Source organism: Leishmania major, chromosome 30, assembly GCF_000002725.2.
Source record: "Leishmania major strain Friedlin complete genome, chromosome 30".
NCBI classification, from domain to species: Eukaryota; Euglenozoa; class Kinetoplastea; order Trypanosomatida; family Trypanosomatidae; genus Leishmania; species Leishmania major.
Window position 1 is genome coordinate 309,745 of NC_007271.2, and position 22,657 is coordinate 332,401.

General features: G+C 61.0%; 7 protein-coding genes across 7 annotated transcripts; all 7 read left to right on the plus strand.

The window, feature by feature from the left end:
- Positions 1-1,290: 1,290 nt before the first annotated feature.
- Positions 1,291-3,642, plus strand: LMJF_30_0940 (conserved hypothetical protein; the record flags this gene model as incomplete). Its single annotated transcript, XM_001684637.1, has 1 exon — positions 1,291-3,642. One exon carries the CDS (start codon positions 1,291-1,293, stop codon positions 3,640-3,642), a length of 2,352 nt encoding a protein of 783 aa, XP_001684689.1.
- A 1,027-nt stretch (positions 3,643-4,669) lies between these two features.
- LMJF_30_0950 (conserved hypothetical protein) lies at positions 4,670-6,616 on the plus strand (the record flags this gene model as incomplete). The annotated part of the gene is made up of 1 exon (XM_001684638.1): positions 4,670-6,616. The coding sequence occupies one exon, from the start codon at positions 4,670-4,672 to the stop codon at positions 6,614-6,616; it is 1,947 nt and encodes a 648-aa protein (XP_001684690.1).
- Positions 6,617-10,874: 4,258 nt separating this feature from the next.
- LMJF_30_0960 (conserved hypothetical protein) lies at positions 10,875-12,230 on the plus strand (the record flags this gene model as incomplete). Its single annotated transcript, XM_001684639.1, has 1 exon — positions 10,875-12,230. One exon carries the CDS (start codon positions 10,875-10,877, stop codon positions 12,228-12,230), a length of 1,356 nt encoding a protein of 451 aa, XP_001684691.1.
- A 998-nt stretch (positions 12,231-13,228) lies between these two features.
- Positions 13,229-13,816, plus strand: LMJF_30_0970 (putative p22 protein precursor; the record flags this gene model as incomplete). The annotated part of the gene is made up of 1 exon (XM_001684640.1): positions 13,229-13,816. One exon carries the CDS (start codon positions 13,229-13,231, stop codon positions 13,814-13,816), a length of 588 nt encoding a protein of 195 aa, XP_001684692.1.
- A 1,706-nt stretch (positions 13,817-15,522) lies between these two features.
- Positions 15,523-16,905, plus strand: ATG5 (autophagy protein 5 (ATG5); the record flags this gene model as incomplete). Its single annotated transcript, XM_001684641.1, has 1 exon — positions 15,523-16,905. One exon carries the CDS (start codon positions 15,523-15,525, stop codon positions 16,903-16,905), a length of 1,383 nt encoding a protein of 460 aa, XP_001684693.1.
- Positions 16,906-18,460: 1,555 nt separating this feature from the next.
- On the plus strand, positions 18,461-20,179 carry LMJF_30_0990 (conserved hypothetical protein; the record flags this gene model as incomplete). Its single annotated transcript, XM_001684642.1, has 1 exon — positions 18,461-20,179. One exon carries the CDS (start codon positions 18,461-18,463, stop codon positions 20,177-20,179), a length of 1,719 nt encoding a protein of 572 aa, XP_001684694.1.
- A 611-nt stretch (positions 20,180-20,790) lies between these two features.
- LMJF_30_1000 (putative protein kinase) lies at positions 20,791-22,629 on the plus strand (the record flags this gene model as incomplete). The annotated part of the gene is made up of 1 exon (XM_001684643.1): positions 20,791-22,629. One exon carries the CDS (start codon positions 20,791-20,793, stop codon positions 22,627-22,629), a length of 1,839 nt encoding a protein of 612 aa, XP_001684695.1.
- Positions 22,630-22,657: the final 28 nt, after the last annotated feature.

The following is a 22,657-nucleotide window of genomic DNA, read 5'->3' on the forward strand; positions in this document are numbered from 1 at the left end:
TGGGGGCCTGTGACAGGCCCTGTAGGGGCTATCGAGGGGCGCTCAGTGAAATGCACCGTGGCAGTGAATGGACAGACGCGGCTCGAACAGAACCGTTTTCTATTTGCATGCCCTTGCCTCTTGCGTAGGCACGGCGAGCGCAACAGTGTATGCGAGAGAGGCGCGCATACACACGACGGAGAGGTGGAGACGCCTTTTTTGTTTTGGGTAGCGGATCGTGTTGGTGGTTGTGTGAGTGTTGCTCACCGCATGCTCTTCTCGTACTTGAGGATTGTGTGCGTGTGTGGTGCGATGCGTTTTTGTGCGAGTACTGCGAGTCCCCACATTGCTCCGCCTTTAGTCGCTATGCTGCTCGTAACTGTCGCCGTTAGCGTGTCCTGTTTCGACACCTTCTCTCGTCCTTCGCCGTGGCCCCGAAGGAGGGGCGTTGAGGCGAGGGGAGGGGAAGAGCGCGGCAGGCGTGCGACCGCCGTGACTGCACTTGAGCTTGAGGTGTTTCGTTTCGTCTTTGCCGCTTCGGTCATGTTTAGACCACCGCCCCCCCCCCTCCGTTTCTCTCTTCCTCCCTTTTCCCTCCGCTGCCACACCTTTGCGGCGACCCCAAAGCAGACACCCTAAGTAAGAGAAAAGGACCGTGAGTGAGCGCTGATGGGGGGGGGACCCGACTGACCCACGTGCACTTCTCGTACTTCACCGTCACATCGTAAAGAGGGTGGGGCCGCAGTGACGGGTCGTGATGCTCGTGTCATGGCATCTGCATGCTTCTTCAGCGGAAAATGACCTTCTTTCGAGCACCCCATCAGCTGCACCTCGTAGGGCGGTCCAGGAGAGCGGCCCTCCGCTCCCTTCCACTCATAAAGAGAGGCATGCGCGTTCCCGTGCCCGTCTCCACATCCGCACCGAAGCTGAGGCCAGCACAAACACACGCATGGATACGCTACCCTTCCCTCACCCTCACTCTCTCTCTCTCTCTCTCTACCCCACCCACCAACTCTTACAGCAGTGGCTCAGCGCACCCCACCTTGACGAGGACGCACGCGCCACTAAGCGCATACAAACGGAAAGAGCATCATAGACCTATACGCACCTATAGCCGCATACACCGCTTGGCACCCCTCGTGAGCGTGAGCGTGGGGCTCTCACTTACGCTCGCTCTGTACCGTCAACCCTGCCAGCAGTCCACCCCTGCCGCTTCTCCATCTTGGTGTCCTCCCCAGATCACCACAAACCGGCTTTCTCTGTTCGGTGACTACGACGAGGACGCGGGTCCTGCGCTGCACTAAGGCACTAATGGAGGAGGTGAAGTGCAGTTTGCTGAGCTTCAACTCAGCACTTCTGAGGCAGTCGCTGGATGCACCTTCGTCAGCGGCCGATGCGAGGGCAGCGAAGGATTTGAACGCTGACAGCGAAGCTGGTGCATCTTCTGCGGAAGCCTTGCGCAGGTACTGTGAGGCGTTGCCCTTTCATCCCACAGAGCAGCAGCTTCTGCAGCGTGCCCTGCCTCTGGGTCGCAGCTATCACACGCTTCTGCGCGCCACACAGGAGGCCGCTGTCGGGCGCGTCGAGGGGCTGTATCCGGCTGCTATTGCGAATGGTGTGAAGAAGATTCTTTTCAACTACGTCGAGGCGGTGAAGGCGGCCGAGACGCCGTCGGCGCTTGCGGCGCTCCCGGCTACATACGCCCTGACGTTCACCCTCCTGGAGGCCATCGTCGAGCAGCAGCAGCGGACGGAGGTGTGTCTGCCGTTGCTCGACAGTTTTCTTCACAATCAGGAGGTCCCAGCAGCGTTTCGGCGTCTTCTAGGGGAAAGCGTGTGGCTCGCGCTGCTCTACACAACAGCGCACTACATTGCCCACGGTGTCGTGCTGCACGCACGCCCAGACTACTTCATTGCTGTGCGCGCCAAATCAACGGAGACCGCAGCGGCGACGGCGGCGGTGGGGAGTGCCTCGGCCGGTTTCGGCGGTGGCGCTGGGGAGGAGCACATCCTCTACACAGACCGTCTTCCGCTCGGCGTGTCCTCTGAACTGGGCCTCCTGATACTGGCGGCTGGTAAAGAGCGGCGGGTGCTGCTGCGCGACACGGATGTGCAGGGTGGCAGCGACTACCTGGAGCAGCTGGCTCTGGGTACCCAGGACGAAGCCGCCAATGCTGTTTTTCACTCCATCTTCAACGCGCAGCTGTGTCATGGTGGCGTTCTGGTGGCAGAAGAGCTAGCGGCGCGTGTGGAGGCGGCGAAGACGTTGTGGTCCAAGGCATTGTGGATGAAGGTCGGCGATCTGCCCTCGCTGAAGGTGAGCCTTGCCGCCCTGCGCAGCATGTTTCTCTGTCACCGCGGCGACGTTTGGTACGCCTTTGTGGAGCGCGTGCTGCCTGTTCTTGCTGACGTGCAGCCGGCCCGACACGACAGTGGCGCGCGTGTGGCCGCGTCGCCAATGACGATGCCACTGCTGCCGTCGCCGTCGCCCGCTGCCGCCCTCGAAGCGGCCGAGGGCGCCAATGCCGAGGGAGAGAAGCAGGTGAATGCAGCAGATGCTCTGGCTCGCACGTCTCATGTCACGGCTGCCCGGAGCGCCTACCTGCAGCGCATTGCGTCTGACGCCTTCTTATTCGCTCTCTCCGTCAGCAATCTGCGCGACACTGCAGCATACGAGGCGTTCACGATGCGGGTGAAGTTGTGCGGTGTGCAGCAGGCGGATGCGGCCTTCGCCGCTGATGGTCCGACGCGAGCGGGCCGACATACCCGCGGTGGCGGTGGTGCGGCCGTCTCAACAGAGGACGTGGCGCGGCACCTCCTGCTCATCGTTGAGGCTCTTTATCTGCAGTATATCCCTCCTCAAGGTCTGCTGCTGATCGTGTCGCATAAGGCGATGCAGTACTACCAGCGACTCTTCTTGTTTCATCTCGCCCTCCGCTTCTCACTGGAGGCGCTTGCGGTGACGCGCTCGCTCTTCTCAGAGGCGTTGGTGACCAACACGAGACCCTCGGCAGACCTGCGCCGCGCATTTTCGCTGTTTCAGCTTCTGCACTTCATGGAGTCCTCGCTTGGCTACTATATGCAAGTGGATGTCATTAGCGTGTTTACCGCGAAGCTCGAGGAGCAGCTCGCGTCCGCCGCATGCACGAGCGTGGATCAGGCAAAACGCTTCCACGACCAGTTCATATGGCATGTGTCGGAGGCCACGTTCCTCACGGAGGGTTCCGAGCCGCTTCTTCGCGCGTGCCAGTCCCTCAACACCTGTGCGACAACCCTCTACACCCTATGCATGCGCTATCGCATTCCCTACTGGGCGGTCGATGGCGTCAATGAGACCCCGGTGGAGGTGCGTGCGACGCTGAGTGCTCTCGAGGTGCGTATACAGCAGGAGGTTGTGGCGGTGTTCACGGGTTACCTCGGCCTCGGTGGGCGTCCTTGGGAGCGCGCGCTGTGGTCGCGCCTCGACTTCAACGGCTACTTCTCCCAGCACCTCGGCCGGCCAGCGGTTCCTGTGCCACTTCGGAGTGTCAGCGCGTCAGCAAACACGCTCCGGCAGCCGCGCCGCACACGCGCGCATAGTACCGGCGGGCCTTCGCGCTCAAGCAGTGTGGCCGCAAAGCCACACCGTCATCACATAACATCGAGGCGGACATCAGCTCAGTGACATGGCGGCGCTGGATGAGTAAAAGGCGCGCAGGGGAAGCTGTCTTTCCCACGTTCATGTTCTCTTCGCTCTTGTCCACCACTCAGGTGAGCCCGTCTTCTGTGTCGAGTTTCTTTGGCTTCTAGGAGGGCTCTATGGACGGGTTTGCCGAGCACACGCACCATTGCGCACACACCATCTCCCGCATGTCCGTGCCGTGCTGACGCCCGCTTTTCTCTGTCCTTTTTGTTCTTCGTCGCTGCAAATCACTGCTTCCTGCCCTTTGTGTGCACTGCAGTCATTTGTGCACAGCGAGGGCGATGCTCCCCCCCTCGCCTCCCACTTTTCCAGGCCTCCCCCTCTTCGAAAGGCAAGCAGACGTGCAAACAGAGTCGACCAGTTGCCTCCTGTCGTTGCTCAGACCAGCGTGCACCGTGCGGCACTCCTGCCCCTCCCCCTTCCTTGCACAGGCATGTAGGCAGACAGCCAAGAATACAGATATCACCGCTACCTTGCCTCTCTCGTCCTTCGCACCCTTTCTTGGCTCGGCATCGCGAGGTCGCCCGTGCATCTTCCCCGCTGTGCCCCCCCCCCCCCAATCTATCCCCGCCTTGTTTCTGCGCGCACATACAGGAGGAATCAGGCGAGAGAAGAGGACAAACACAAAGAGAAGAGATCTGCGGTGGATCGCAGCGCATCAGCGAGTCGTCAAGCTCTTCCTCTCAAGCACTGGCACACATTTTCTGCGCCCCACCCCGGGTGCCTTTGTCGGACATCTTTCTCCCTCGCATGCGGAGCAGAGTCCGACTCCTTTTTTTCTCGTCTCGTGTTCTGCAGTTCTCTGGACGGTGCTGCGGCTTTACCGAGTGGCCGTGGAAGTCCGTGAAACCACGTGCTTCCCTTCGTTGTTCTCCTCAGCGACCCGACAGGCGACCCCAACTGCACTGGTGCGCACTGCACCTCTGCGCACCTCCGTTCTCTTTACACAGGCCTTTACGCATCGCACGAACACCCGACATCAGCATCGAGAAGACGCGAGGAGGGGGATATGTACCACGGCAACGGATCGGTGAACGACGCCGCCGACGCGTCATTTTGTCCGCAGCCGTCACCGACGCGGCCGAGCAGAGAGGCGCCTCCTTCGGCACCCCCACCGACCGGCCGCGTGACTCGCACGCAGGCGCTGGCTCGGTTGCTGCGCGGGGAAGGCAGCAGCACACATACCAAGCCGGTGCGCGCGCCAGGAAATGACGCGAAGGAGCTGAAGGTGTCAGAAACGCGCAAGGAATGCGTGGTCGGGGAGGTCCAGGCTGACGCGCCACCGAAGAAGTCGGAGGGCACCTCCTCGCACGCTGCAGTGCCGCTGGCAGCAAGCGCCACCATCACCCCCGACGACAGAGATGACATCGGAGCTGCTCTCCAGGAGATTGGCGACGCTAGCCGGCGCCACCGCCGGCATAGCCACGACGCAGAAGGAACCAGCGGCGATGCTGTGCGCGATGATGCATCCGACGGAGGCGCGGCTAATATGAGCGACGACTATAACGGTGACGATAACTCGGAGAGCACTTGCTCGGCGCGCCGCAGTGGCGCAGGTAGCGCGCCCGCTGAGGGCTTCTCCGCTCACCCTACCCACGCCCGCGCCCGCGGCCGCGCCGTCTCGACCCGCCAAGCCGCGAATGCGCTGCCTCGCATGTTGGCGCTGCAGCGATCCTTCGAAGCGGAGGCGAAGCACCTGTATGAGTACTGTGGCACGCACGTTGTCGAGTGGCCGACTCTGGCGGTGGAGTGGATTCCCGATCGCGCCTTTGTCGATCCGGAGCGTGACTACACGCTGCAGTACTTGGCGATTGGTACCCAGGCGCATCCGCTCAGCGGAGCGGCGAACGCAGTGAAAGTAATGGAGGTGGCGGTGCCGGTCACCGCGGCGAAGGACGTCATGTACGGCCTCTATGGCGACGACGACACTGCCGGCGTGGAGGCGGTGGATCCCGCGCGGGAGGGCGGCATCGACCCCGGCAAGCGCTTCGCCAACGTCAAGGGCCACTTCCACTGCGAGCAGACGCTAACGATGGACGCGGCAGTGCTGAAGATCCGCGCGATGCCTGCCGAGACGAACGTTATCGCCGTCAAGACGGCGTCTGGGTTCATTGGGGTGTACAACCTCTTGCAGGATCTCACTCAGAATGAGGCTGGTCGCACGGTGCCGGATGCACTACTGTGCGGGCACCGCCGTGGCGGCTTTGGGCTCAGCTGGAACGCGCTGAAACCCGGCTTCATCGCGAGCGCTGCCGACGATGGCTACGTCAACTACTACGACGTGAGCCACCGCTTGACTATTGACGTGCGCGAGGCGTCGGACGTTGACCCGGCGTTGACTGGCCCTGAAACGCAGCCACTCGAGCGCTTGGTTGGGCATCGCGACATCGTCACCGACTGCTGCTGGCACTCTTCGCAGGGTCACCTGCTGGCGTCCTCGAGTATGGATGGGGACGCGCGCTTGTGGGACATTCGCATGAGCGCCGGCAGCTCCACCATTCCATCGGCGCACGCGAGCGGCGCGACAGCTGCCCAGTTCCACCCTATCGGCGCCTTCCAGCTGGCAACCGCTGGCGCGGAGGGAAGCATTAGCCTGTGGGACATCCGCCGCACCGCAGACCCGGTCTGGGAGCTCAACTACCACGGCCGCCCCATCACGGGTCTGCAGTGGTCGCCTTTTTGCGAGACTGTGATGCTGAGCTATGGCGCTGACGGTCGCGTCGTCTTGTGGGACCTGGCAAAGACGACACTCCCGCTCGGCTACTCGGAAGATCAGCTAGCGCCGCCGGAGGTGTCGTTTGTGCACATCGGCCACGTGGGTCGCGTGACGGACGCCTCGTGGAATTCCTCAACGACAGAGGAGTGGCTGCTGGCATCCGCCGACACGACGAACGGGGTGCACGTGTACCGTCCGCTGGTCAACGTGGTGCAGGACTACCGCGCCTACCAGCATTAGGAGAGTCCCTCCACTTGTTTCCGCTTCGCCTTCCATTGTTGTCCTTCTGTGGTGTCGTGAAGGGCGACTGTGCAGACGGTACGCACCTCTGTGTCTGCATCTCGTGAGTGTGCGTGTGTGTATGTCTGAGGGGTCTCATGCTTTCCTTCGTTATGTGCTCTTTTCCCCCTGCTTTCGTTGTCCCTTCTCCCGCCTTCCTTCTGTGTGAGCAGCTTTGTGGAGTGGTGGATGCAGAAGCAGAAGGGTAGCGGCGAGGGAAATCCGCGACGGAGCGGTGGTGGAGAACACTTTCTTTTGCATCTCATCACCCCTACCCGTGCTGTGCCCCCCCCCTCTCTTTTCTGGAAGCGCTGCAGTGTGGCGTTTGCTCCTCCCCTGCTTCAGAACGCAAGCACGTCAATGCTATCATTATCCTTTTGCTTTGGTGCGCTACTTTCGTTGCTTTTCGTCGTGCGTGTGCTTGCCTGCTCGTTGACATGCAGTATCCGTGGATTCACTTCGGTATGCGCTCAGGTTGGTATATGGCTCTTCCGCCTTTGGCGCTGGTGTGCTGTACATACAAGAGGGAACTCTTGTTCCTCTTTCGCGCCCTCCCCCCATTTTTATGGGTGCACGTGGGGTACATCGGCCGGTTGTGTGTCTTCCCGTTCTCTTTCACTTTATTTTGCTCTTTTCGTCTTGCGTGGTGGCTCTCTTGTTGTGACGCATCTGCGAGATTGCTGAGAGGGCGAAAAAGGAGGCGAGGGGGAGAAGGGGGGGGGGGAAGGGGGCAATGCATATCGTATCGCTTGTGTGGTGATGGACGGGGGCGATGGAAGGGTATGACGAGCGTGCACAAACGTCTTCGTTACCGGCTCGGAGGACACGCCACGCCAGGTGTGCGTGCATGGGCGCTCTAGTATGGACCTCGAAAAGCGAAAAGCGAGGTGAAGGTCTTCCGTCCAACAGTATCACAGGGAGCGGGGAGGGGATGGATTCGTTGAGAGGTCCGACTCATCTCTCTGCATTCGACCTTCGCCTGACTTCTGTTTCCGATCCCTCTTCCGCTGTTTTCGTGATCTTCTCGCGGATCGGCTATTCTGTGTTTCCATCAGACATGTGCATCGCTGCCGCTGCGCTCCGTCACTCTTATCCCCCTCCCCCTCACTGGTCTTCGTTCACTCTTCGCGAGTATTAGTCCCTGTTCTATCGCACTCTCTCATCTTTTTCTGCTTCTCTGTCCTTGTTGCCGGGTGTATTCCTTGCTTTCTCTACTAGACATCACGTGGATGCTGCGTCTCGGTGCGGTGCTAGCGGACAGTCGTGCCAGCACGTCTGCACCTGTGGACACATCGTGGATCACGTGTGTGCGTGTGCGTGTTTCGTAGATAGTGGGCGCGAAGGCTCCTCTTGCTTGCCGCTCCAGTGACACTTCGCATGCGTGATGAGTTTTGCATGGCTGGGGTGTGCATTGCATATGTGCGCAGTGCTCCACGGAATATGTCGTTTCTTTTTTTTTTTCTTGTCTTTCTTTTACTTTCTCTGGTGTCTCTTGGTTGGTGCGCTGATGTGCTCCGCACGTTCTCTCTCTCGTGGAACGAAACAAGCATCCTTGCCGCTGTGTTCTGCGATGCCGGCCTCGTCTATGTGTGTGTGTACGTATGTGTATATGCCTGTGTGTGTGTTGCATTCATTCGCGTTAAGCGACATCGGCACGCTTTTTGTTTGTTGTATATTTTAGTTACTCTGCGGCTTCGTGTTTCCATCCTCTCCCCCGCCCCACCCGCGCCTTGCCGGGCTTGCAATCAATGTTTTTCGTTTGTGTGTGTATGTGTGCGGGTGTGTGCCCCGGCATGTCTTCCTCTTGCTGTTTGGCGCCCTGTCCCGTTTCTTGGAGGACGCATTCGGGTGAGTGCTCTCTTGGGGCGGGGGGAGGGCGTGCTGCACAAGAGGAAAAAAGGCAAATCGATGGATGGGCGTCGCGAACTCGGGGGAAGGGGCCCGAACGAACAAGCGACTAGAAGGAGGTGCGGGCGGTGAGTCTGCGCGTTACGTCATCTCATCGCCGCCCGTCCTGCGACGCAATTTGCGGTGAGGCGCGGGCTTTCTTGATACGAGGGGCAGATGGACCTTTGGAAGTTGGCCTTCCAAGGGTCGTTGTTGTGGCTGCTGCCAGGCTTCGATTTGTGTGCTTGACGCTGGGCCATTCCATTGCCCTCTGCTTCTTTTCACTCACTCCTATGGCTTCCAACGTCCTCGACTTTGTCGCACAGATCAGCGTAATTGTCTGGGATTTCAACCCCACCCCCTTCCGCAACCCCTGCTCCTCTCCCTTTCCATCTCTACCATTTTTATAACTCCGGATGGCATGGGGGCGGGGTGATGCCGCAGTGCGTGACACCTCAGGGCCCAGTGCCCCCCCGCTCTGTGCGCAAGCCACGCAGCCCCTCCTTCGTCTCTCCCCCTACCCAATGCCGAGCCACCTCTGGTGGCGTCACGGTGAAGCGCCTGCCACGTGGGGAGGTCAGAGCAATGTACCGCCGCACTGATGCCGGCGGTCGGGCCGTGCCCCTTTCCTCGTTCTCTTGACTCGTCTTTGCGCGCTTTCCTCGGGACATAACGGCTCGGCACGATCGGGGGGGGCGACGATGGCGTGTTCGTTGGCGAGTGAAGGCGAGGTTTTGGTTCTACCTGTGACTGCTACGTGCAGTTTGCATTTTGTTCGAGAAGGCGCCCCAGTGACGTCATGGCCTCTTCTCTCTCGTTTTTTCGACTGCCCAAGACCCCAGAGTAAGCCCCGCCCACCCGGCCCCCTTCATGCCTCCACCCTGTGAGGCAGGAAGGCGGGAGGGCGTGTGGCTCCGCCCTCTCGTCCATGCACACAGTCACAGGCGCATACGGTTGGCGATGTCCTTGTGTGAGAGACGCGTTTGATTCCTGCCGGTATGCGGCCCTCTTGGTGTCAGCGGCCCGTCCGCACACACACGCACGCACAACATCAAGAACAAGCGAATAAGCAGCGCAAGAGCGAGATGGGAAAGAGTTGCGTCTGCGGAGGACGCACGGAAACGGGCTAACGGGCGTTTTTTTTTGGGAAGCAGTTGCTTCTGGCATGCGTATCATCCGGCCGCGCGGTCGCTCTCTGGGCGGGTCGGTCTGTTACCGCGTGAAAGAAGAGGAAGCCGTCGCTCTCCATCGCCCATAAAGGCGTCCTCTCTGCTAACCGCTCCACGAGCCGTCTTTACGGCTGTGCACACACTTGCAGCAGTGTGGATGAGGGAAAGAAATGTGCCCGCCTTGATGCTCGGTTCTGCTTGACTCTGCCCATCTCTCTCGCTCATCTATCGTGTCGCTCTTCGATGTCCTTTGGTGGACCACTGTGACCGTTCTCTGTGTGTGCGTGGAACTTTGCGGACTCGCCCGTCATCGCATGCGGAACGGTCGTCTGCATGCTGTACGTGTGCGTATGCATGTGGCGGCACTGATGGCGTTGCTGTTGTGCCTGAACTAGAAGCAATCTGTGCGTGAGCGTATCTGCCTGCTTGCGTGTGTGTGTGCGTGGAGGCGCTACCTCACTCTGCCGTGTCTCCCTCCCTTTCTCCCTCCCCAAGAGTCCGCAACGCTGCAGAAAAGGTGGTGCAATAGTGGACAAGGTCGTCCACCACACCCTCTTTTCTGCAGTTTCTTGCCCCCCTTCTCCTTTTCAGCCTTCGTTTTGGCTCACATCGCCGCAGCGGATGGAGAATGTCCGCTGTCGCGCACAGCTGATAAGTGCGCTTCTCTGGTAGGTCTTTTTTGTTCTCGTTCTCTCTCAATCTTCATCTGTCTGCGTCTTGGGCGGCTCTAACACGTCAGTCGCAAGGCCCTCGACCTGCGCATGGTACGACGACCCGCAAAGGACGCCAGAAGGGAGGGGCATCGCCACGACCGCCGACCTCGGCGCACGGGGAGGAAGAGACGGCACGGAGAGGATGGCAGCAGCAACACGTCGCCGCTTTCTTCGGCTTCTTACCTCGAGTCGCATCAAACGCAAGGGAGAGTGAAGTCGCCCATTTCGCGCAAGCATGACTGGTCGCACAGCAGGAGCAGCAGCTCTTCGGGGCAACACCGCTATGGGCGCTATCGTCACCGCGAAGGACAAGAGCGGCGCGCCGGCGTTGACGACGATGATAAACACCGTTGCAGGAGTGCGGACAACAGGCACGGCACCCGGCAGCACCAACGACATGCGAATGATGACAGTGCGCACAGCGGTGGCAACCGGCGCCGCCCGTGTCCGATGTCGATGAATAATCCAGCTCCGTCTCCGCAGGCACCCATGGCCGCCCCACTCGACGCAAGCGCTACTGTCCACCCAAGGGAAAATCTCGCAGTTAGTGCACCGCCAGGTGCAACGGGAGCCGGCCACAATAAGCGCCTTCCCGAGGAACTCGCTGAATTTCTGCACACACAGCCGCCTCGCATGGAGACAATCAATGAGCGCAAACAGCTCTTCTGCACGCGCTTGTACATGACTCCTCCGCGAGTGCTGGCTACTGAAGGCGCAGAACGGCGCGGCGAAACTCTCGGTGCAAGCCTCACAGCGACTGGTACCACGTCCAACGATTCTGTCGTCGGGGCTCCCTTGCTGCGTTCCCCGCCGCCCGCTGTCCTGCCTGCAGCTGGTGCGCCAGCATCTCTCAAAATAGCTAAGACGGTACCGTTCTCGGAGGAGGAGCACCTTGCATGGCTCTGTGCACCAGCCTCGCCGACAGAGAGCCGCACAAGCGCGGCGGTGCCTCCGGAGGCGGCGGCATCTTCCCGTGGCCTCGCCCGCACTGAGAGAATTTCTCACGCACAAAGTGAGGGGGTGCGCAGGCACGAACCCGACCGTCGCGCTGTTGGCGCGACGGCAACTCAACAACCCCACCTCTCTCACGGAGCTTCGGATGCGCATGGGAACGATGCACCTGCTCGTCTACAGGGCCTGGTGGCGGCATCGATGGCAACCGCGCCGAACCCAGCCACGCCGTTGGCGCTGCAGCATGGGGAAATCAGCTACAAGAGCAGCTTCTCTGTTCTCACGTCGTGGGACGCATTGATGGTGGCGCCGCCGCTACTGCGCACCACGCCCCGCATGCCGAGCCTCTTGACCCAAGATGTCGAGAACATTGGCACCGCTGCTATGCACTTGAACAGGTCGACCACGGTAACCCACGCGTGTGCGAGCGACGATGTTGCGCGTATACCGTCAACGGGCTCACGTGCCGAGTTGCTCATCGGCACCTCGCCTGCCACGGAAAAGGGCGAAGCGAGACAAGAAGAGGCACGCGCTGACGCGGTACTGCAGCAGCCTGTCTTCCCATCTTCGTGCTGCACCCGCTCTCCCACCACAGTCCCCTCTAGACTGAAATACGACGGGCACGGGTTGTCGCCCGAAGACTCATTGCATCAGGTCGAGGAGGATAGCGCGCGTACCTTTGTAAAGCACTTCACGAACGGCCTTGTGTTCGTCGACCCGCCGTGGTTCATCTGCCCAGTGCTGCTGGACAACTGCGAACACCCATACTACATGACATGGCTGGATGAGCTCGAAGTCGGCTCCGTGGAGGAGGCGGTGGCAGAGACCAAGGCAAAGCTGTTGACAGATGCGTAAGCGCTCCCGGTCGCGCGGTGGAGGGGCTAGTGCAGGTGGGCGAGGACGTGGCGGCTGGGGTCATTGGCGAGCAGCAGTAGTCGTGGCGTGTACAAGGCTGCGCCTCTCTGCTGACGGACTCCTCGACTTTCACTTGCTAGCGGGCTTCGCTTTCACCGCTGCTGTGGTGACGGCTGCAGTGTGCCGCTATATCTGGCCCCGCCCGCTACTTCGTCCCGCTCCTCTGCCGCACACCACTCTTGGAGGTGGCGCGCAACACTTATGCCTACACAGACAAGGAGGTTTCATGCACCCATCTCCGCACCCCCTCCCTTCTACACACGCACTAAACCATTAGCACCGACGTCGGCACTCTGCGCAATGCCTTCGCTCTCTTCTTACCCTTTTCTTTTCGTATCGAGAGTGTCGCATGTCCGACTCTCTGCCCTTGCGAACGAACGCATGCGTGCGTGTGAGGCGCGCCGCCACACGTTTCACAAGCGATTTGCTCTCCTTCCTCTCGACTCTCTTTCTCCCTCGGCTTTGTCGGTTCGACTTGTCGCTGCCCATCCTCCTCCCTCTCTCTCTCTCTCCCTTGTATATCTACGCATCTTCGCATTCACGCGCACACACCCACACCGACCGCCCTGCGCACCCCCTCGCCCTCACACCCCGCTCTCTCTCTCTCTCTTACGCAACCGACTCTTGTCCGCTGCTCGCACATTCTGTCTGTTTGTGACCCGCTCGCCGGCCCCAAGAACCCCTCCCGCACGGACTTCTCCCTTTCCCTCGTCCTTCCTCACAGACACCCCGGTGACACGGAACTGCTGGCAGTCCAAAGGCGTAATAATCTAAACTTGTACCTCACCACGCGTCACGACATACCTTTTTCTACAGATTCGACCATGCGCCGCACCTTCAAGAAGCTGGGCCTCTCTGCTCTGCGCGCCTGCCGTGGCGCCGGTGCTGCTGGGACCGCCGCATCCGCTCACACGTCTGGATTCGCCCGAGTGCCGTCCATGTCTGCGCCGACGGCGCTCACGGTGCCGCGCCGCTCCGCCAGCGACGCCGCGCTCGCCGATGCCACCCGCCGAGAGCTGGAGGAGGAGATGGGTCGCAGCGACAAGCCAGAGCAGCCGACGCCGCCAGCCGGCTGGCAGGTGGTGCGCAAGCCCGGCACGTGTACCTTCGACCTCACCAAGTCTTTCGAGGGTGAGGACCTGGTGGTGCGCTACAGCACGAACCAGGACTCCGACAAAGCAAACAGCCACAACATTTTTGTGTACATTACACAGAAGAATGGGCAGACAATGCAGGCGGATCTGAGTATCGAGGAAGGTGAGCTGGTGCTGAATAACATCCGCTTCTACGACGAGGCAGCTCTCGCGAAGGACACCGGCGCCGAGGCGGAGGCGAAGCGGAATGAGCTGTACACCGGCCCGCTGGTGCACGAGTTAGACTACGATCTCCTGAACTGCGTGATGACGTACCTGGAGAAGCGCGGCGTGGACGAGAAGCTGGGCGAATTCGTGGTCTTGTACAGCTTCTGGGCGGAGCAGCAGGACTACGAGGCGTGGCTGACCACCATGAACAAGTTTGCCTCGTAGATGACTAACAGTTTGCAGGAGAGCCGGTGGAGGAGAGCGCGAGAGAGAGCGAAGCGAGGGACCCACGGTGGCATGCTCGCTCTCTCCTCGTGTTTGTGTCGCTGTGGTTTGTTTGTGTTCAACAGAGCGTGTGTGTGTAAGAGCGATGGGGTTGGTGGTCGTGGCGGGGGACAAGTGTGGGCGAAGTAGTGGATGGAGGGGGACGCACAACGGGCGATTGGCTACTCTCAAACCTCCACTCAGCTAGGAAGCTCAGAGGGCAAAGGCGGCAAGGGGGGGGGTGCGGTGGGGCGGAGATGCAACGCCTGACTTATGTGGTGTGCTTACGTCTCCCTCATTCTCAGTTTTCTTCTCCTCCCTCCAACACCGCTAACACCCTCTTCACGCGCTTCTCACCTTGAGCCTCGTCTGCTGCGCAGCTCCGCGCAAGTGCGGTCCACATGCCCCTCTCTTTCCCCACAGAGAGAACTTCTCTCTGTACGTACGCGTATGGGAGAGCAAGTGAGAACCTGGTCGTGCGACTCTGCTGGAGGGTGCGATGTAGGCTTGCTATCGTCGACTCCAACACCCTTCCCGGTTCCGCCGTCACACTTTTCCCTCGATGACAGCGGCAAACAAAGGAGGAGGGGGTGGCACAGCGAAGGGAGAGAGGCAAGGGTGTGCATGCAAGAACAGGTGATCATTCGCACTCGAGCTGTGATGTCGAGGAGTGAGGTAGGAGTGGGGAGGTGCACACTCGGCGTCTCGCTGCGCGACGTGTTGTTGTTTCTTCTCCCCTCTCCGTCAGTGCTGTTGCCGTCCCATCTGTTGTAGGCGCGAGTGGAGAAGTGCACGCGCCAGTGGAAGCGACCGTATCTTAGGTGCTTCTTCCCCTCTCATGGTCGGAGCTCCCCTCTCTTCCTCGACCTTACTGTGCCGCAGCTTTTTCTTAAGGGTACGTAACAACTGGTTGAGTGCCTCGGTAAAGGGCACGAGAACGATGGAGGGAGGAGGACGCGCTGGGGGAGAGGGGGGCGGCGGGTGATGTGTTTCGACAGTCGCCCTCCCCTTAATCTCCTCCCATCGTGCTCCTCCTCGTCATGTCACCGCGGAAGCACGCCACAAGAGAGAGACAAGGGGAAGAAAGGGGTAGCAGCAGCAGTAGCAGTGGCAGCACCAGAAGCTGGTGAAAAGGCGCTCGAGACGCCATTTGCACGCACCACCGGCTGCCGCCCCGACTCTTTCGTTCTGCGCACGGGGGCTTTCGAGCGCTCGCTACACACAGCTGTGCGGGGAGGGGGGGGGACGAAGAGGAAAGGAATACAAGCTGTGTCCAGTACGACATGCACGCATACAAACACCGCCGCTCAGGCCTTGTCTCTCCCCTCTTCTTGATGCTTCGCTCTTTTTTTTTGCTCTCGTAGCAGCTACAAGGCTGCTTGCTGCAGTCGCTTTCGTCTACTTTCGCTCTTCCTCTTCTTTTCCGTCTCTTTGTGGTTGCTCGAGTCATTGCGTCAGCACAGGCTTGTGCGCCGCCTTGACCCGTTTCTTCTGAAAGTCACTGCGAATGACCAAGAGCAGCAGTCGTGGTATTGCATCCTGCTCATATGCGCTCGCAGAAGGAATACATCGGCGGTGTGCCCGTCGTCGTCTCCCTCGCTGATGGCGATATCCTACACCCCACTGACCGCCCTGCACCCGCAGCGTTTGTGCTGCCGCGCACCACGATGCTTCTCGCCATTGTGCGGGACCTCCTTCAGCTGTTTCGCCCGTACGCCGCGGCACTGCACCCGGAGACGACACAGGTGTGGTTTAGCGTCCGCGACACCCCGCTGTCGTGGCTGTATCCGGCAGGTGCCGTCAAGGACTACGTGAACGAGTGTGTCCGCGAAGAGCGGGCGGCACACCTCTCGGCGTCATCGCCGTCATCCCCGCCCTTATCATCAGCAGCAGCGCTCCTGCAGTCTCATCTATGCACCATCTTGAGTGAGCCGCTCGAGCTCAGCTTCCACATCCACTCCCTCACGAAGGGGAGCTCGCTGGCCCGCACCGTGCCCCTCTACATTAACTACGACAGACTGGAGGAGCACATCCGGATGGAGGTGAAGCAGGCACACAAGGCTGCCTACACTGTGCTCTACGGCAACTACGCCATCTATCAGCGCGAAGCTGAGTCGGCGCTGCAGGCAGCCGTTGGTTTGGCCCTGTACCGGCCCTTTGACGCTGCGGCACAGGAGCAGCTCCAGCAGCAGCGCTACCGCGACCCCGGTTCGAGCGGCAGCGGCGGCGCCGGCGTAGGCAATGGCGGCTACTCGTCAAGCAACAGCCCCGGTGGTGGGTATTCGGCGCCCTTTGCATTCACGTCTCCATACCTCCTGGTCGAATACCAGCAGCTGCTCCGCGGTCTGCTGACGCCTCGGCCGCACGTGGCGTACCTCATTCGCATCGGATTCCCCTTCGCCTATCGTGGTGCCGCAGGCCGGAGCGAAAGTGGGTACTTACAGTACGATGCTCACCGCGTCTCAGCAGCTCCGGCGCTAGCACTGTCAGTAACGACGACGGAGGCGGCAGCTGCTCCGACGATGGAGCCGGAGCAGCTGCCTCTGGGTCTGCTCCTGTGGCGACTGTTCCGTGCACCCGTTCTGCGGTGGAAGGCCCAGCAACTGCAGCAGCATCCTACGGACAACACATCGCCATCTACCGCTGCGCACGCTTCAGCGACGGTGCTCAGTGAAGTGGAGCGCACGTATCAGCAGCTACTGCGCACCCTCGCCCCCTATTATGCCGACCCTCCGCGTTGCGCGACGGATGGGCTGGAGCAGCAGGAGCCGCTGATGACCAGCACCCCACCGGAGCCGCCGGCGTGGGCGGCGTGGGAGCGCGCGATGGTGCAAGCCTTCATGCGCGACTACGAGGAGCGCCCCGAGAAATGCGGTCTAGGATTTGAGTTTGCGGAGGCTGCCGCGACGTCTGCCGCCTCGCCTAATGCTGTCCGCCGCGTGCGCTTTATGGTGCAGGGCATCCAGCCCCCGCTTACCACCCCCGGTAGCTTCCTGGAGGCGCATCTCTCCTCTAGCGACCGCGCCATTTTTGTCACGGTTCAGGTGTGATGTCAGCGAGGATTTCGCAGAGAGGAGAGGTGGAGGTGGGAGGCGGAGGAGGAGGAGGACTGAGCGGGGGACATCGTGGGGAGGTGCGCGGTTGGACTGCTGCGCACTGCTTTCTCCTTTTGTGTTTCTTCACGTTCATGTTTGTGCGTCTTTCTTTGTCGGCTGCTGCCGCGTGCGCTTGAGGTGCGAGTGCTTGTGCCCACGATTGTATCGCGCCCCCTCTGCAACGCTGTGCCCGTGCGTGATCGAGCGCCTCCGTGGCTGTGCTTGGGCTGTCTCGGTGTCTGTGTGTGTGTGTGTGTTTGTGTTCTAGCAATACTTCCAGTGTGTCTTTCCCTCCCTCTCTCTTAGCTGTCCGAGTCTCAGTTTGTCTGCCTTGCTGGTGCTGCGGACGGCTTCCCTCCTTTTTCTCACGCAGACCCACACATCGTGGAGGTGTGTGTGTGTGTGTGTTGCAGGTGCAGGGGCGCCGGGCTCTGTGTCTTGGCCCGCTTCTTCCTGCTACTCCCCTCTCATTCACGTGTCTCTCTCGCTTTCTCTTCGTTGCCCGGCGTCTACCCACCCCCCATCAAGCACCAAGCAAACACACACGCACACATACACATATACATGCGCGCATACAGGTACGTGGGAGTGGGGAGATGCTATGAAATCACGAGGTCTTCTTCCCCTTCCCTGCTTGGCCCTTTCACCTGACGCCCGTGCTCGCGGCATCGAGGACGGTGGTTGCGGCGGTGTGCACGCTGTATTGTCTGTGCTCTGGCGCACAGTTGCCTGTTGCCGACTTCCGCTTGCTCGACTGGAATGGGCGTTGCGTTCTGCACAGCCTTCTCACTTCTCCTGCCTTGGCTTTCCCCCTCCCCCCTCCTCTCTCTTTCTCCGTCGTTTTGTGAGTCCATGCCTTGTGCGTGCTTTCTTTTCTCAAACGCAGACGGTGCTCAGGCCGTGCATAGATCGCCACCCCCATCACCTCTAAGCCAGTCGGTCACTGAGGCGGCTGTGCGGGGAGGTCACTGTGCCGCGGCTGGGCGGTGCACCGCTTTCCTCCCTTCTTCAATCCCACCGTTTTTTTTTCCTTCCCTCTTCGGTGCTGCACGTTGGTGGGAGCGCTGTGTTGCAACCCCTCACACATCCCTTCCCCATGCGTACACGTGTCCCTCATCAAGTCGTGGAGGGTCGCCTTCTTCAGGCTTCCCGTCTGCCCGAGGCACTCTACGAGGTGGTAGGCTTGGTGTGGTTCAGCCTTGTTAACAGCGCATGCGACACTCCAGCTGCCGAGGTTGCCGCCGCTGCTGCTGCCACCTTGGGTGCAGATTTCGAAGCTACACCTTTGACGCCTCCGCCGCTACATGCACCGTGGGCAGGCTCTGCGGCGCGCGACACGCACGACGCAGGGAGCGGTGCACCAAACATCTCGGAGGAGCCGGTCGCTGCGGTTCTCCGGCACGCAACAACCGGCCACGCCCTCTCTGCTGCCGATTTGGACGAGTGGACGAATGCGGCGCTGAGCAGCTTCTTTGGCGATTATGATACGCTCCTTTCCGAACCACCAAAAATGATGACACCATCGGTGCTTCCAGCCGCCTCGCCGACAACGAGCTCTGCGCAGGACTTGCCATCTCCTACTTCATGCGTGCCGCGTCCTGTGCCGGTGGTCGAACTCAGCCCGCTGATCTTGCGTGTGCTCCTGTGGTGGGCTGGTCGTCCTCAGCTGCCGTTGTGGCGGAGCGGGCACGCTGCCAGGGTCGAACGACAGAATACCTACAGCAACCGCATCAATCACCACGGGGTGGACGACGATTCGACGAGCGAGTTACCTGCTGACAGTCGCACACCTTCACACGCGTCGCCCAGCGACAGCGGTGACAGCGGCAATCTGCCATCACAGCAGCAGGACGATGCCATGGGTGCGCAGCAGCTGCGGCTGCGCATTGCCGACATCTTCGCCCTGCTGTGCCGCCGCGACGGTGGGGTGGTTGTGTCCGACGCGCTTCTTTACGGTCGTTGCCACGACGCCTCCGAGCTTGCGGCGCAGCGCTGCCACCTTGTGTTCAGCGGCTTCTCCGATGCACGCTGGAGGGCGGCGACAGCACCGGCCCCGAATTCGCCCCAAACCTTCGCCACCGCCCGGGAGCTGGCGTTGATCGAGCCCTCTGCCTCACCTGATTCTAAAGGCGGCGGCGCAAGTGCGCGCAGTGGCACGTACGACGTGGGCCAAGTGTTGTGCGCGCTGGTGGACCTGCACACGTCTGCCGCATCTGCCACTCGACGCTCTCAGCCGAGACCGTCTCCGCACCTCACAACGGACGCGAACGTGGAGTCCGACGTGGTTGCGACAGGTGTGCTGCTCCGCGCTCTGCTCCGCTGCCCACAGCTCCACAAGAGACTCATGCTACTGTTTAGCGGCGACGCGCGCGCAACAGAGCCGCGACGCCACAGGCGAGGAGCGTCGGTTGTCGTAGTGACGCCGCCGGCTGCGGCGTCCGTGAAGTCCTCAGAAGAGGTTGAACCGGACTCGTCCTCGACTGTAGTCCTGAAAGCGGCGGATACTCGAAGGCAGCTCGACATCTTCCTGCCCGCCCTCACTCACGCATCACCGATCGTGTCGGCGGACTCGTGGCAAACGTTGACGATGCTGCTGTTTCCGTCCTCAACCGCCACCGTCAGCTCTACAACGCGACGGCTACTGCTGCTTACGCCGGCGTGCCCGGTGCAGCGCCTCCTTGCAGCCGCGCTGGCACTGCCTGGAGACGACCATGACGATACATGTGCGAGTAGGCCATCGACGCCGCAGCCCGTCTTGCCCCCGTCTTCCCATCCTATGGCACGTAACAACGCACTGCGACTCCTCCACGTACTGTGCTCCTCCAGCGATCTGCCGCCGGGCCTCCAGTCGCTCTTTCAACAGTGCCCCGCACTACTGTGGCGGGTGCTGCGCCTGGCCGCTGCGGTCTGCAAAGGGGTGGCCGTTGCTCATGCCGCGCTGGTGCGACGTGTCCTCGTCGACTACATCATGCTATGTGCTCCGCAGTCTAGCTGCAGCGAACGTGGGGGTGTCGATCCGCACAACAACTCCAGCGTCTCCACCCAGGTGCTTCTGCGCGAAAACAAGGACGCTGTCGCCCGCTTCTTGGCGTCCACGTACGCGGCGTGGGGTGGTGGCGGCAGAGCGCTGGAGGACATTGGCGGTGACTTGGCTGGCGCCGCCGCTTCTGCAGCCTCGGAGAATGGCTACGACGAGGGCCACCTAATGACGGTCCTGAACGCGCTGTGAGTGTGTGCGGTCAGACGCTTCGGCACACCACCGCATGCCACTACTGTCCCTTCGTGGCTGATGAGGCGAAAGCTCATCTTGTGGTGCGAGTCTCAGAGAGAAGAACGAAAACATGCAGTGGGCGCCTTGACAGCGTTTCTCGCTCGCACCACATCCACTTCTCCATCTCTGCCCTGCCCATCTTGCCGTTTGCAGGGAGGCCGCAGGCCACTCCTCCGATAACGAAGAGGGAAGGCGAAGAAGCGACGCGATGGCGATGATGATGATAAGTGTAGTGGCCCATCCTTCTTCGTGTGCTGTTGTTGGGAGGATTTCGCTACCCTTTTGTTTTCCGCGTGATCGATGTCTTTGCTTTGTCGCGCATTCTTCTGCCCGTCAATGACTCGATGCTCTTTCACCCTTTGCTGCCCCTCGACCTTCTTCCGCCGTCCCTCTCTGCCTCCGTTTCTGGGTTGCTGCTCTTCTCCTCGTCGCACCTTACCACCCACACCACCACCCTTCCCTGCACAGCCTCGCTTAACTTACACGTGCAGCGCCTCCCTGTGAGCACTCTTATCCACCAGCTATTACCTAAAGACCGTTGCTCAATCAGCAACTTTACAGAGGTGGTGATGAACTCACAAGCTTCTTCTTCACCTCTTCCTCCGGCCGCTTCGTGCGTGCAGTTCCGGCCTGAGCAGCTTCAGCTCGGCACAGGGATCCCCCTCGGCTCCGGCGCTATTAGCCAAGTTGTGCAGTGCCGTCTACGCTGCGCCGCCGCGCCCTTGCTGCCGGTCGTGGTGAAGATCGTCTCCAAGATCCAGGTGCTGCAGCAGGGTAAGGTGCAGAGTGTCATGAACGAGAAGGCGACGCTGCAGCGCCTCGCTCCGTTTCCGTATGTGGTCCGTCTCTACGGCACCGCCCAGTCTGAGGACGAGCTTTACTTTGTGCTCGAGTGGCTTCCCCATGGCGACCTGCTGCAGCACATCCGATACGTGGCACAGGAGCGTGTGCGGCAGTATAACGAGGAGGAGGCAGCAGCTGGATCGACTGCTAGTATGTCTAGTCCCGGTACGGTAGCGGGTGGCACCACTGGATCCGCGCCGGACGGTCCCCCGGTGGCGGAAGCATCAGCGTCGACAGGTCCATCTAAACGGGCCACGGCAATTCCGGCCAGCAGCACGGCGCTCCGCTGCCTCGACTTTCACGACATTCAACTTATCACGGCACAGCTGGTGCTAGCCCTCGAGCACACCGCCGACAGGGGTGTCGTGCTGCGTGACTTGAAGCCCGAGAATGTGGCGTTCGATGAGAAGTACCGCGCCTGCTTGCTGGACTTCGATACGGCGGACCTTGGGGGGGCCGAGAATATGCCGGAGACGAACGGCGGCGTAGCATGCCCTCCACCGGTGGATGCAGCTGCCGTCGATGAGGCCGAAAGCAGCAATGGCGGCGGTGGCGACGCAGCAGCAGAGAACGGCGGTGCTTCTTCGTCTGCGCGACGACGGCGCCGCCTCACCGTCTCTCAAATCCACAGTATGCGGAGGAGAACAGCGAGCTTCTGCGGCACGGCGCACTACGTCTCACCGGAGATGGTGGGGGAGTGCAAGTGGAGCTTCAGCAGCGACCTATGGGCCCTCGGTGCACTCGTGTACGAGTTGGTGTACGGCGAGCACCTCTTTTCTGGTATGACACAGTTTGAAGTCCTCCAGAAGGTAGTCCACGGCACCTACGTGGAGAGACAGGAGCTGTTTCCCCGCATCAACTTTGCCGACGACGCGGATGGGGAAGCGGAGCAGTGCTGCGGCGGCCGGCGCTTTGCTGCTGTGAAGGATTTCATCCAGCGGCTGCTCTTGACGGACCCGCAGAAGCGGCTTGGCGTGCACCCTGACACGCACCGCTTCGACGCCACGGCGCTACGCCGCCACGCGCTGTTCGACGGCTTTCAATGGGAACCGGTTGAGGAGCAGCTGCGCACCTTCCGCATGCGCCGATTCGACTTGGGGAGCTCGAAGGCGACGAGTACTGAGTCAGGCGACGCGAGCTGTGATGCGCGTGAGGCTTGCAGTGACGCCTCAGGTGCCTCGTCTGCGGCGCTGAAGTCGCTTGCAGCCGCTTGCGTCGATCCATCTTCATCGCTCGCCTCGCGCTACCACATCCTCCCTTTCAATGACCCCGCCTACGCAGAGTATGTGTATCGCGCGACGGCGGATGCCAACCCGCTCGAGCAGTTCTTTACTCAAGAGGGCACCGAGCCGGCATCCACGGCAGCGGCAGCATTACATGAGGCAGCGGGCTCAGCGGGTGGCAGCGCGCCTGGTGCAGTGCCGACACCTGCGGTGGATTCCAGACCCGAGGTCGCCTCAGTAGTGGACGACGACGAGGTGGATGACGTGATTGATGATGTGGGCATGCACTACACCGGCCGCCCCGCCGACAAGTGCTTTCAGGACTGCCGCGACACTCCTTGAGGTGACAGTGCTATGTGTGCCTGAGGGC